Source organism: Anopheles merus, chromosome 2L, assembly GCF_017562075.2.
Source record: "Anopheles merus strain MAF chromosome 2L, AmerM5.1, whole genome shotgun sequence".
NCBI lineage: Eukaryota > Metazoa > Arthropoda > Insecta > Diptera > Culicidae > Anopheles > Anopheles merus.
In genome coordinates this window covers 23,821,525-23,834,703 of record NC_054083.1, presented here as the reverse complement: position 1 = coordinate 23,834,703, position 13,179 = coordinate 23,821,525, and the positions used below count along the sequence as shown (strand labels likewise).

General features: G+C 45.8%; 1 protein-coding gene and 1 long non-coding RNA gene across 4 annotated transcripts; one reads left to right on the top strand and one right to left on the bottom strand.

The window, feature by feature from the left end:
- The first annotated feature begins 8 nt into the window (after positions 1–8).
- LOC121592163 (PAN2-PAN3 deadenylation complex subunit PAN3) lies at positions 9–12,284 on the top strand. 2 transcript variants are annotated; one of them, XM_041913538.1, is made up of 16 exons: positions 9–123; positions 7,163–7,241; positions 7,333–7,425; positions 7,514–7,835; positions 7,930–8,030; positions 9,414–9,552; positions 9,635–9,781; positions 9,846–9,986; positions 10,055–10,171; positions 10,268–10,388; positions 10,469–10,591; positions 10,686–10,815; positions 10,876–11,012; positions 11,078–11,269; positions 11,352–11,514; positions 11,593–12,284. In XM_041913538.1, the coding sequence occupies exons 2-16, from the start codon at positions 7,176–7,178 to the stop codon at positions 11,707–11,709; spliced, it is 2,109 nt and encodes a 702-aa protein (XP_041769472.1). In that variant the 5' UTR covers positions 9–123; positions 7,163–7,175; the 3' UTR covers positions 11,710–12,284. The 2 variants fall into 2 exon arrangements, with proteins under 2 accessions (XP_041769472.1, XP_041769471.1); XM_041913537.1 differs by lacking the exon at positions 9–123 and adding an exon at positions 3,026–3,644.
- Positions 5,200–7,338, bottom strand: LOC121592164. Of its 2 annotated transcripts, none has more exons than XR_006004650.1 (3): positions 7,144–7,338; positions 5,993–7,063; positions 5,200–5,798 (listed from the first exon to the last, which is right to left on the bottom strand). It is a non-coding gene; the product is annotated as an uncharacterized LOC121592164 (long non-coding RNA). The 2 variants fall into 2 exon arrangements; XR_006004651.1 differs by having other exon boundaries at positions 6,676–7,063.
- Positions 12,285–13,179: the final 895 nt, after the last annotated feature.

The window sequence follows — 13,179 nt, the reverse complement described above, 5'->3', positions numbered from 1 at the left end:
TAAAGCTGAAACGGTGATCCGCTTTGCCAAACAAGTCGTGCATTATTTTGGTGTGTGCGCCAGACAAACTAGCAGCTCTCCGGATGTGCAGCTTCTTTTTTTTTTGCTGCGCGATCGAAAATGGTGAGCGTTTCGGGAAAACCGTGACCATCGAATTGTGTGTTTGTGATGATTTTCCATGCCCGCTAAACGTATGCGTCCCACGGTGGAAAGTGTTTTAATTTCCCCAACCCTTTAGTAAGGTGGCATACAGCAGCAAAAGCAACGAAAACGAACGAAAAACGAAGAGATGGAAAGGAACGTGCACAACGCGACCGTCGGTGTATGTGTGTGTGTGTGCGTGGTTTGCATGAGTGTGTCCTTGTGGTGCGAGAGATTGTGTTGTTTCTTTTTTTTCGGGTCAAAGTGATTTTGTTGTGTTGTGCTGTGGCAAGAAGCGTCGTCTCACGCATTCTCACTGTGTTCGTGGGGAGGGGGGTAATGTGTAGGCAAAGACTGGTGGAAAGGTACTAGCGGTGGTGTGTTCATGTTTGCGCGCGTGTGTGTGTGTGTGTGATGTTGTACAAGGGTGCACAAGGAGGACGCACCGTCGAAAGTGCGAAGTAGCAACGACGCACTAAAATACATGGCCAACCAGCAGCACAACACAACAAAAATACACACACACACACAGCTCAACACCGTTGCAGGAGGTCTCGATCGCGCGCGTGTGCTCGCATGTGTGTGTGTGTGTGTGTTCCAATGGACGTGTTTTTGTTGTTGTTGTTTTGCCTTCATCTTTTCCTCCAGCCACAATTCGCGTTCTTTTCCGTGTGGGTCTGTTTTCGTTTCGAATTGCGTAGCGGTTTCAGCTCTCACGGGGCCTACCGTGTGTCTGCGTGTATGTGTGTGTATGTGCTGCGAATGGCCGTCGAAAGTGAATAACTTGCGAGAAAAGCGAAACATAGCAACACGGGCCTCTGGGTACGGCCTGCTACGATGGACGTTTCAAGTTCTTCCTCCATACGCAGCAAAGGTTCCATGGCGTACATGGGGAGAAAAGCAGTGGTGCCTCTTTCCGGCGGTGTGTGTCTCTGTGTGTATGTTTCACCAGCCAGCCATGTTGAGAAGCACGGCGACAAACTGACAACATATTGTTCCGGTTGTGGGTTTTTTGGCCGTTGTTTGCCGTTGCTAAATTTGTCCTTTTCGGTTGTCCCGTCGAAGCAATAGAGAACTTCGTTCTCGTACAAACAATGGCGCTGTGTCCGTGCGTGTGCGTGCGCTTAGCGTGTGTGTGTGTGGTTTGGAAGTGTGCGCTCCAACTGGTGTGTGTGTGTATTTTCCAAATCGTGAGAAACGAGGGGATGTTGGGAAAGTTCTATACCCCCCCCCCCCCCAACGAACACGGTAACAACGGGCCGGGAAAGGGACAGCAGCGTCAGGTTGTGATTGTTGCATTTTTCCTTTACCATGGAACAAACCAACACTAACACACACACACACACACACACATCGCAGGCAGGCGAATTGATTTGCGCGAGTAAGACGAAGAATCAGAAGATGAAGAAGAGGTCGCAAAGCAACAAAATACTGCGTTTCAAAATTTTGGCCCCATACCTTTTGGGTGGTGGGATTGGAACCAGAAATGGCCCTGCTACTAGTGCTGGAGAAGAGGGTGTAAAGGCGGAGGGGCGAAGGGATGAATGTTTTCTTCTTTTTGCTCTTGCATTTAGTCGGTTGGCGTGATTTCTTATCGCGCGAGGCAAGGAGAGCCGGACGGGGTTGTTTACAACACACATACACCCCCCGCACACACACCCCATTTTCCCCCTTCCTCCTCGTCCGGCACCTCTGGCCACCCTCTCCGTAAGCGATTAAAATGCTCTCTTTATTGCCCCCCTTGATTGCTGCTGCTTGTGTGTGTTACCACCTGTTGGCGAGGGGGGTTGGTTGAAAAAACCAAAGAAAAAAACAATGGACAAATTTCCACCCACACGAGATTGGGCAGTGATGGTTTCGATGGTCAAAATGGAGTAAAGTCGGCATTAATTAATGTCAGAACGAACACATTACTCTTTCGCTCGGTGCAATACTCTGCAATAGGGGATGAAAAAAGTGCAGTGAACGCGGATGCCCTCTCTCTTTCTCTCTCTCTCTCTCCATCTATCTCTCTCTTTCGCTGTCTCATTCTCTCGTACTCGCTTTCTTTCACACATCTCGCCTACTGCCGTTCGGTTGATGATTGAAAAGCATCATCACAATATTGTGCTGTACCGTGGTGTTGTTGTTGTTGTGTTGGAGAAGCTGCGGACGGAGGAAATATTGCCGAACGACGGTGTGTGTGTGTGTGTGTGTGTGTGTGTGTGTGTGTGTGTGTGTGTGTGTGTGTGTGTGTGTGTGTGTGTGTGTGTGTGTGTGTGAAAGAGAGCATCTGTTTGTGGGGTGAAGGGGGTTACTTATGGTTTTGTGTGTGTGTGTGTGTGTGTGTGTCCGTGTGCCCGAAAGATGGATGAAAGTGGCGAAAGAAAATGCTCTCATCACATCCTTCTTTCCACCCGGGGAACTGATCGCGTCAAGCAGGATCGCATAAAAGTACCGTTGTTTTTCAGTGTCTTTATTGTGTTGGATTTGGTGGTTTAGAAAAAACGTACAGTGTGCTACATTATTGTCAGCTGAGCTGTGCGTAAATGTGCGTGTGATATTTTGCACCTAAATTGTTGTTCTATTCGCTTCCTCCCTTTGTTTGAAACTTTCTCCCACGTTGTGCTGATGTGAAATTTTCTACCGTGCTTATTCTTTTTTTTATTATTGTTCATCCTTTATGTTCACCTTTTTTCCATGTTTCCACCGCCGCTGTGTGTTGTGTTGTGAAAGCAGTGAAGCACGATCAAGCAGCGGTTTAGCGCCACGAAACTTATGAACGACGACGAAAGGTGTATGTTTGTGTGTGTGTGTCTCTCTCTCTCTGTATGTGTGTGTGAGTGCATATGTTTCGAGCGTGAGTGAGAGAAAGAAAGTTTTGGCAATAGCAAAAGAAAAAGAAGAGCAACCTTTCTTCCCCCCTCCATCATCACCATCTCCACGGGGGCGCCACACGGTGTGTGTGTGTGTGTTGTTTGTCGGTCGATGAGGAGGAGACCGAGTCGAGCCAGAAGTGAAGTGGGAGCAACGTGAGAGAAAGCATCGCCGCCACCGCAACAACGAATTAGGTGTACTGTTGCCGAAAGGGAAGGGAAAGCAAGAGGTGTGAGGGGGAAACCAGCCCGCGGCACACGCCTGTCGCACGGCGGCGTGTGTGTGTGTGTGAAACGTGGAGGGCAAAACCGCTACTAACAGCGCCCCACCACACCGTGTACGACCTGCTGCCACCCACCAACCTCAAAATCGCGACCGCCCCCTGCCCCACGCTCTCCGTCCCTTCCCGGGCACAGAGGTGGTACCGACGAAACCAGACGAACTGGAACAAGCGGGGACAGCAGGCCGCGAGCGAGCGAGCAAAATCTCTCCCCGCTACACCCCCCACCTACACCGCACAACCCGTGTGCCCCGTGGCCGATCGTGCACGGGCGGCGATCGTCGCACCACCCTTCCCTCTGCGGTGCGCGGTGCGAGTCAGCGAAGAAGCATTGGCCAAGAAGTGAACTATAACGAAACACACTCAGGTATGGTTTTGTACATTGACCTTGTTTCATACGCCGTCACTTGGACGCACAAACATTTACACACACGCACACACTGATGCATAGAAATCGTTTCTCGGCCGCCGTCGTGGTGTGGTACGTTTCTTGTTGTGTGTGGTATGCACAACGACACACACGGCCCCACAACCATGCTCGCATTTGAACCTTGCCACTGACTGCACCATGCGCTCGGAAATAGCACTGAGAGGGACATTAAGCGGGGGTTTATTCTCGCACTTCGAAGAGCCTGCATTTTGATGTGTTGAGAGAGGTGTTGAAAAGTGAGGGTCAATTTTGCCTTCTTCGTACGTTGGACGAAATTATTTTCAAAAATCATTAGTGAACTGCACAAGAATAAAACTGCAGTGATTTCATTGATAGGTTAAAGTGTTACTGCTGGTGTTGTAGCTAGATGGCGAATAGCTTTTGTGTGTGGTTTACAGCTTTTTCCAGGAGTTCTCATAGCTGTTGGACACTTTATTAACCGTTTCTTCCGTGAAATGAACTTAATGTAATGGGAATTGGAGCCTAAAGCAGCCTTGTTGGACAAATCCAATAGGAATTTCCAAAGATCCTGTCCAAATATGGTGCTATAGAGTCTAATTTCCATTATGTGAAGTTCACTTTCAATAGGAAAGAGTCAAGGAAGTATCCCACAACAAGTAACAATCCCTGAAAACCCCTGTAAGTGTTCTACTTTCTAAGCACAATCCAGTCCCGGCGGAGGTTTAGGTTAATGTTGACCTATGGCTTATTTGAAAACTGATACAATTTCAATCATTTAACAAGTACATGGCCCAGGTAACCTATTCTACAGATGCGTTCGCTCCTGCAAAGCCGGACCGAATCGATTCCCATCCAGATCCTCCTCATGTGGAGCAAAAGTCTGTAATTTATCCTTATACTGACAGTCCGAACTCACTAGCTGAACTTCTATTACCTGCCAAACAGCTATAGAATTTGTGCTTTTGTGCATGGGAGGGTGCTCCCGTGGTACAGTCATCTTAATTGTACGACTTTATAGTAACATGCCCGTCATGGTTTCAAGCCTCATATGGACCGTCCCCCCGTAGTCCTTACTACGTGATGCTCTGAAAAAGTCTCGGAAGGCTGGCATGTCCATGTAGGACATTACGCCAATAGAAGTTTTTAATTGAACTGTTTTAGCAAACAATTGAGCGTTCAATTAAAGGGCATGCCAACTAGAAAACGTCTCATAACGAATGTCTGCATTAGACAGCATGATCGCGAAGATCGCTTTATGCCAAAAAACGTGATTTCTACGTTTTTTGCGCTATAAAAGATCATAGCAATTTAAATAGTAACAGTATCTGGGATTTCTCCCATTATATAATCAGTGGCACGTAAGAAAATGTTTGATTTTTATCTTACTGTGAACATTATTCTTAGCAAATATGGTTTCCAAACTTCAATCAATCTTTCCATCATACTATTTTTATCCATTGCCCATTTCTTCACAAAAGCGCATCATTAACAAATCACTTAACTTCCGTTCAACAATCCATGGGATCAAATGTACTCTCCGAAGTTCAATAAGTCCCAAAGGCCTGCTAGTAGATCCTGCTTGCTTGCTTAACATACAAACGACGTTTACGACGCTGGAAGACATTTTGGCGACCGAAAATGGAGTCGTAAAGTGGGTCGAAATGTTGACATTTTTTGGTATTACTATCTGCAGAGCATATTAAAATGACAATTTTATCGAAACAAAAATAAATTTGAACACGATTTAACCTCGTTGTACTTAAAAAAATAAAAGTTTACTACTCCTTCCAAATGGCCACCGACTGACCCATAGTGCACTGTCAGCTGCTCATGCGTCACGTACGCTCCGCTTCCTTGGTCGCGTTTGTTTGTTGTTTACATTTTACGACAGAAGCGAAGGGCTGCTAGAACGATCAAAAACACCTCTTTGTATACAGTGCTGTGATTGTGTGTGTTCGTGTGTGCGTGTCCGTGAGATTGTGGCGTGGAGCGCGAAGGGTTGATTTTATTTCACGGAAAGAGAACGCAAACAAAAATGGCTGCCGTCGGCGCGTGTGTGCCAGCCACCGGTTGGAGCACACACGAAACCCCGAATTCGTCATTCCGTCGCCCGTTCGAGATGCCCGTTTGCTGGAAAACATAAATAAGCCAAGGTGTTCAATTAGAAGGGAGCGGGGAAAAAAGGACAACGTGCTGACAGTGCGTTTTTAATAATAGTTTCATTCGCAGGAAAAAGTAAACAAGCAAAAAAAAATCATTTCATTAGTGCGAAATTGTTCCACTTTGCGACCGTATATTGAACCAGATTCTGATTGAGCACACACCTTTTTGCCGGACCTGTTTCCCAGCGAAAATACAATCAACCGGCGCTTTTTGTACAGTGTGGTGTGGTAGTCCGTGTGTTCCTTCCGTCTAATGATATCGCCCCCTTTTTTCTTGGCTAATTAATGGATTTAAGCCAATGTGCCGAGAGCGGGGAAGAGAGACGCACAGCGATTGAATGCGTTGTGTCGGCCCATTGTTTGCTGAAGCTGGCCAGGAGGGTTAAACGCTCCAACGAGAACCCCCAGATGTTGGGAATGGTGGTGCAACAGCAGTGTTTATATGCTGTTAGGGAGTCTTCGCGACTATCTACCCACATATTGATCCTGTTTTTGCTCTGCTTCCAGTTCGCTGCGTCCATATGCTGCATAACCAAACGCGTGGGATGCATAAATCTGGGCGTCCTTTGAGCGGGGCACGACACCCACCTAACAACAATGTGTGTTCATTTCGTGCCTATTATTGGAGGGCAAAATGGAGATTGTATGCGTAGGCTTGTTCCACAGCACACGAGATGAGGCAGAGAGCTTTGAAGCTCCCGGTTACAACGTCACCCTTGCCCCAAAACCCGAATGGCAAAATGTAGAGCGACAACATCATAGTAACCGTTGAAGCATCCGCCGTCACTACCATCACCACCAGCAGCAGTTGCGGCGGTGACCGACATTCTCTTTTTTTGGTTTACCTTTTTTCGCACCGCTTTTGGCGATGGGCACGGTTTTGTCAGCAGCTGCTTCACCTGCCGGTTATGTCTTTCGGGGTAGCGATTTGTGCCTCAAATTCAGCTCACACCACGGAAGGCAAAGCCTCTATGTTCTCCGCTTTAGAGAATTTAGGAAAATCATTGTCATCTAGGCTTTTATGAACACGAATCTATGGATATCTTCTGCTGACGAATTTAAAGAGGGCTAAAGATCTGATGCAATTAATGGCTTTACCAAACACAGTTTGTCATCAGATCTTCCAAGCATGTCGGCGCTGGTGAGGCTGCTCTTGTCCAGAGAATCAGACACCAGATGTGTGAGCTAATAATGATATGACCGCATCTGAGGAGAAGTTAGGTTATTCCACATCTGTAAACGATATTAAGCTATCATGACATCTGTTTCACTTCCGTCCCATATTTAATGTTTCTCTATTTTTCTCCCCTTACCTCTCACCCCTCTTCGTAGGTTCTCGTGGACTATGGATCCAATATTCTTTTCTCCCTCCAATGGAGTTCCTTCAGAGAGCAAGCTGGCAACGTACATGGTAAGTAAGACTGGACATCAAACACACTACACACACACAGACACAGGAAGTTAACTAAATTCCTATTCCATCGATCGTATCTTTTCTGCAGAGTCGTCAAAACGGAACGACTGCCGCGTACGGACTGCCGATGGGTCTCTCCAAGATAACGCTCGATTCTCCCATATCGCTCAAAAAAACACAGGCAAGTATAGATCGTAGTAGCCTCGCAGACCGGTTTGTTTGCTAAATGTTTGGCTCTAACTTTCTGCTTCGCTTCGCTTCCACCACAGGTGACACCACAATCGCCCGAATTCATTCCAAACAATCGACTGAGCACGTCCTCGTCGCCGAACTTTTACTCGTCCTACTCGATACTTAGCAGCAGCAATGGCAGCGCCGGCAGCAACGGCAGTACGGCCGTTGCCGCCGCCCAACCGCCGTCCCAGCAGGCCACCGTCGTACCGGCGGCGGTGCTGTCCTCGGTAGTGAAGAGCGGCGGGGTCGTCACCAACGGTGGCTACGTTGGGCCGGGTGGCGGCGGACCCGTACCGGGCAACATACTGGCCGGTGCACTCAGCAGCACATCCGCCTTTGCGGTCACACCGATCAAGGGTAAGTAAGAGTGGGTAAACGGGATAGGTTGGAGGTTGAACCCTCTTTTGCTAAACCTTCTCTCTTTTGTATTGCTTTTTCTTCCCCCAAACAGGACGAAACATGCTGCGAAACGAATCACCGCAAAGTACTAATACATCTCCCCGTATTACGCCCCAACCTTCACCACCGCCAATTACCACCAACATTCATCAAGTAAACTACCACTACTCTACTTTTGCTTTTGCTGTGCTGTTGTTTTTTTTTTAATGTGGCCATCATTCTTTTTAAACCCGTTTGTGAAGGATTGTATTAATCGGGAGCTTGATTTGATTTTTCTTGGCTTGTTATCTAAAGTTGTGCGTTTTATGATTATAGAATTTGAATTTTGTTTTGGTTAAAATGTACAGTGGATCTTAAAAATTGATGCTTCCATATGATAACCTGTACTGTGCGTAAAAAAGATCTTGTTTGAACAGTTTAGTTATGTTTGCAAATTGTAAACTGTAAATTGTGTTACAGATCCACTCGGATCAAATTTCTTGGTTTAACATGTACGTCGTGGGTTCAAGTCTAGAATAGACCGTGAAATTTTGGTTTTTTCTATAATTCATGGAATATTGATCAGAATATGGATTATCGTACATAAAAAAAAACAGATATTAAATTTCCCCAATATTAAGACTGTAAACGATTTTGGAAATAATTAATTAAATGAATTTCCATGTAATTCCCCTCAAACCATTATTTTTTCACCGCGAACAAAGCGGAGAATCTCAAGGAAATGCACATAATTTATTATTTCAATACGTTTTACAGTTTTTATATTTGAGGAATTACATGTAAATAGTTGAGAAACTGAATATACTTTCTTTTGGTGTACGATAAGCAATATTGTGGCTAATATTTCATGAAATATAACAGAACACCCCAAAAAGGCACGTTAAATTTAACTGAAATTGCAATCCGGGCTTAAAATATTGAAGAATTTTGAAATGTTGAAAATGCAGGAATAAGATAGGATTTGATGAGAATTATTCCATCCCAATGTTAGTCCGCTGTTCGAAGATTGAAATGAGGCTAGAGTGTAACGTTATAGGAAATTTTAATGAATACCTTTCGATTCTTATTGGTACAAGGCTTATCTTATTAGCGTATCGACCAAAACAAGTAATTTTTTTTTGCTTAGAGTGAGCAGGCACCCTTATTGGACATGACAACTAAATTATGACCTTTAAGGTGGTACGTTCGGCCACAGCATCATAAATTTACATCAAATTGTTGGACATCATATCAGGCTGCTTTTGATGCTCAAAATGGGAAAAAGGGGGAAACCATAACTTAAATCTAGCTTTAGCCAAATGTATTTAAAACAGAAATTGCGGGTACATTACGTCGAAAATGCTAATAAGGGTCATTTCAAATAACTCACACGACCAAACCTTAGTTGTATAGGTCAAAAATTATGCAGCATAAAACTGTCCATAAACACACGCATACACCCACTCTTGTCCGTGCCAAATGTCGTCCAATTAATAACAAACGCGCTAACGCTTCTTGTAATTCTCTTTCTAAACACTCGTCATCTGGCGCGCGCAGGAAAATGTTGGTGGCACTACGTACTTCTATCCAACGGCAGCCAACCATCAGCTGTCGTCGAGCAGTACAGTTAACACGACTGATAACTCCTTTGTCCACATAGCAAGCTCACAAATTAATATAAGTTACACCCATCCAGGTAAGACAAGGAGATCTTATTAACAAACCCGATTTACCCTAATTTGTACCCACTCTTCTTCTTCTCTCCTTTCGTGTCGCAGGACATGTTTACCCGGGACCTGCATCGCACGTGATCAACATGCAATCGAAGGCACAAGTGTCGGCCGCATTCTTCATGCAGGACGAGCTGCGGAACGACATTTTAGCGCGAAACGAACTCATCAACAGTATCGAGAGCGACGGTCAAGGTACGATGGCCACATCGTACTTGCGCAAGTGTGCACTACTAATCGCGTTGGACTCGTTTTGCAGATATACCTCTGGAAGTGGAAAACTATCACTCGCTGTGTTTGCTCGAGTCGGTACAGCTGCACACGAAGCTGGCACCGTCGTCCACGTACCGGGCAACGCATGCAGTTACCGGCGTTAAGTACTGCCTGCGGCGTCTTCATGGTTAGTTTGTGCGGTTGCTCGCGCTGAACGATTTAACCCATTGACTGCTTTTTTCGTTTGTTCGTCAGGTTTCCGTCTACAGTCCACCAAATGTGTGCAGGTGGTGGATAAGTGGAAGAAGCTGCAGCACACAAACATTGTGCAGCTGCGGGAAGTCTTTACCACGAAAACTTTCGGTGATAATTGTGAGTGTTGTGGTTTGGGACGCTCAACGTGTTTCGTGTGTGGAAACGATTGTGTAATTTGTTCTTTATCGCACCTTTCTCTTCTCCATTCTTCAGCTTTAGTAATGGTGTACGACTATCATCCCGGGTCACAGACGCTGCTCTCCAAGTACTTCACATCCGTTCCGGAAACGAACGGCTACACCGACCCGTTCGCCGGCGAAGCTCGTCCCTTCAGGTATGGTTCAGTGGTGATTTTGATACGTTTTTCGGATTGCAAACAGCTAAATATATTCATTTTTGTTTCCTTTTTCGCAGCCACAAAAGTTCTCTACATCGTACAGCCGCCACGTCACTCCTGCCAGAGAATGAAATATGGTCAATTATCATACAGCTGAGTGCGGGTCTGCGTGCGATACACCAGGCCGGGCTAGCGTGCCGGTAAGTGGCGTGTGCGGGAGTCTGCGGGATGCAATTTTCGTGCGCGATTGTACAATGTACTCTTTTTCCCATTTCCAATTCGTGCTAAACACAGTACGTTAGATCCGACGAAAATCATTGTGACCGGCAAACGGATACGGTACAGCTGTGTGGGCATATCGGACATCTTCTCGTTCGACCCGAACCAACCAAACCCGCTCACGGTGTTAGATCATCACCAGCAGGTATGGCGTTTGGCATTTGCTTCGTTTTTTAAACAGTTTACTAACCTGACGTTTTTTCAGGAGGATCTATTGGCACTGGGAAAGCTAATACTGGCGTTAGCTTGCCGTTCCTTACAATCGGTCCAGCGGGATCAAATACAAAGCAGCGTCGAGCTCGTCTCCCGTCACTACTCTTCTGATCTTAGAAATATTCTAATGTAAGTTGGTAAATCCTCTCGATTGTGTTCGCATTAACGCATTTCCGTGCGATCCGTCCCACTAGATGTTTGCTGAACACGAATACCCGCCGCTCGGTGACGGAGATCATGCCCATGATCGGTGCCCGATTCTACGTGCAGCTCGACGCACTCCAAGCCCAATGTGATATACAGGAGGATGAACTGGCGAAAGAGATGGAGAACGGTCGACTGTACCGGCTGCTCGTGAAGCTCGGTTGCATCAACGAACGGCCAGAGTAAGCACGGAGCGACAACCAAGCTTGTCGAACACACCGGGCACCATTTAACACGTCGCTTTCCCCTCCCCCCTTTTCGTAGGCTAAATCTGGACGTGACGTGGTCGGAAACAGGCGATCGCTACATGTTGAAACTGTTTCGGGACTATCTCTTCCACACCGTCACCGAGGATGGCCGCCCGTGGCTGAACCAGTCCCATATCGTACAGTGCCTCAACAAGCTGGATGCTGGCACGATGGAAAAGGTAAGCAAGCAAGAGCCGGCTGTGGCTGTTGCAAGCTTTCGAAGCAGCATCGTTAACTGTCTCTCTTTCCCGCCCCAGGTTCAACTTATGTCCCGTGACGAACAATCAGTATTAGTGGTGACCTATGCTGAGCTGAAGCACTGTCTCGATCAGGCATTTTCCGAGCTGGTAGCAGCCAGCGAAGGTTCCGTCTAGTGGCCAACCGGCACTGCATGGCCGCCGCCGTCGCTGCCCCCCTCACGCTGCACCGGATGAAGGGCGAAAGAAGGCTGGCTGCTGCTCTGGCGTGCAGCAGCGATCAATCCATCTTCTCCTTTCACTTTTTCGTGTGCGTGTGGCTTGTGTGTGTGTGTGTGCAGTGCAGTTGCTCCTTCTCTACGCCCGCGTTTACGTCCCCACAGCCACCTCTCCCCCCTTCCATCAAATCCCGCCAAACGGTCCGATCTCTCCGTTTTTTTCCTACAATTACTGTATTAGGTTGTGTCGTGTACTTGTTTCTAATTTCAGCCAATGAGTTTTCTCTCTTTCTCTCGTTACTTTTTTTCTTGCAGAACTGCAATTCACATGAAATAATGCGCCAATAATGCTCGCCCAATTACCGGGTGGTAAAGTGTGTTTGTGGCAGGAAAGGAGGAAAGAGTATTATTATTCTTTTTTGCAATCTTCCACCATACCGAATGTTTCGAAAACAGGGAAAAAGTACATTGTTTGTTGAAAGCGTGTTAAAGTTATAGACTGATCGAAACACAAAGAAACAAAACACAAGAAAACGGAAAATCTATACTGTCGATAGTAAAACAATGCAAGAAACAACTACAACAACAACAAAACGGTATGTACAACAACGACTTCAAAGTGGTGTGACTATCATTTGTGATACAACAATATACAAAAAAAAAGGAAAAAGGCGGACTTCGCTCACTGTGTCTGCTCCAGCTTTTGGAGTGGAGTTGAACCGATGGGTGCATCATGGTGAATTATAATTGTGCAAACATTCTCTACAAACCGCTTTACCCTTTCCGTTTTGTGTCCCGCTTGTTGCTTAATGTTCCATGATCGAGTTGTGATTTATTTAGGCTTCAATCGATTTGTCCCGAATGGAGTTCTGGTATGGTAGCTTTTTTCTTGTTTGTTTCGTGCATCGAGTTATTGCACACACACACAGCGTAGGCAAAACACGGCATTAACAGTTCCTGGGATATAATGGGCGGTATACAAATAGTGTACGTTCTGATGTTCTGTTAATTGAAACGATCCGTGATGGAAACACTTACAAAAAAGAAAGATCGTATTGTGCTAGTTTAAGGTTGAGATGAAATAGGCGTTTTAGGTGATTAAAGGATTTCTGTTTAAACGAAAAAGCGATCCAACAGGGTGATAAAACACAAACAAACAATAGTAAAGAAAGAGACAGATGGAACATGTTTTTTTTTATTTTTCTGTTTCCACATTATTTTGCTGTGTTATTGAAATTGATTTGTCTCGCTCTAGAATGTAAATGTGTATCGGAAAATTGTAGTACAACTTCTCAAACGTAAGACTGCTGCTTCTAAAAGCACTCATTTTTCTTTCCTTTTTTTGTGGTGCGATCAAGTCTTGACTAAGTGTGTGTTGTTTTGGGTTGTTTTTTTGGGAAGAAATTCGAAGTTTATTTTAACTTAAAAC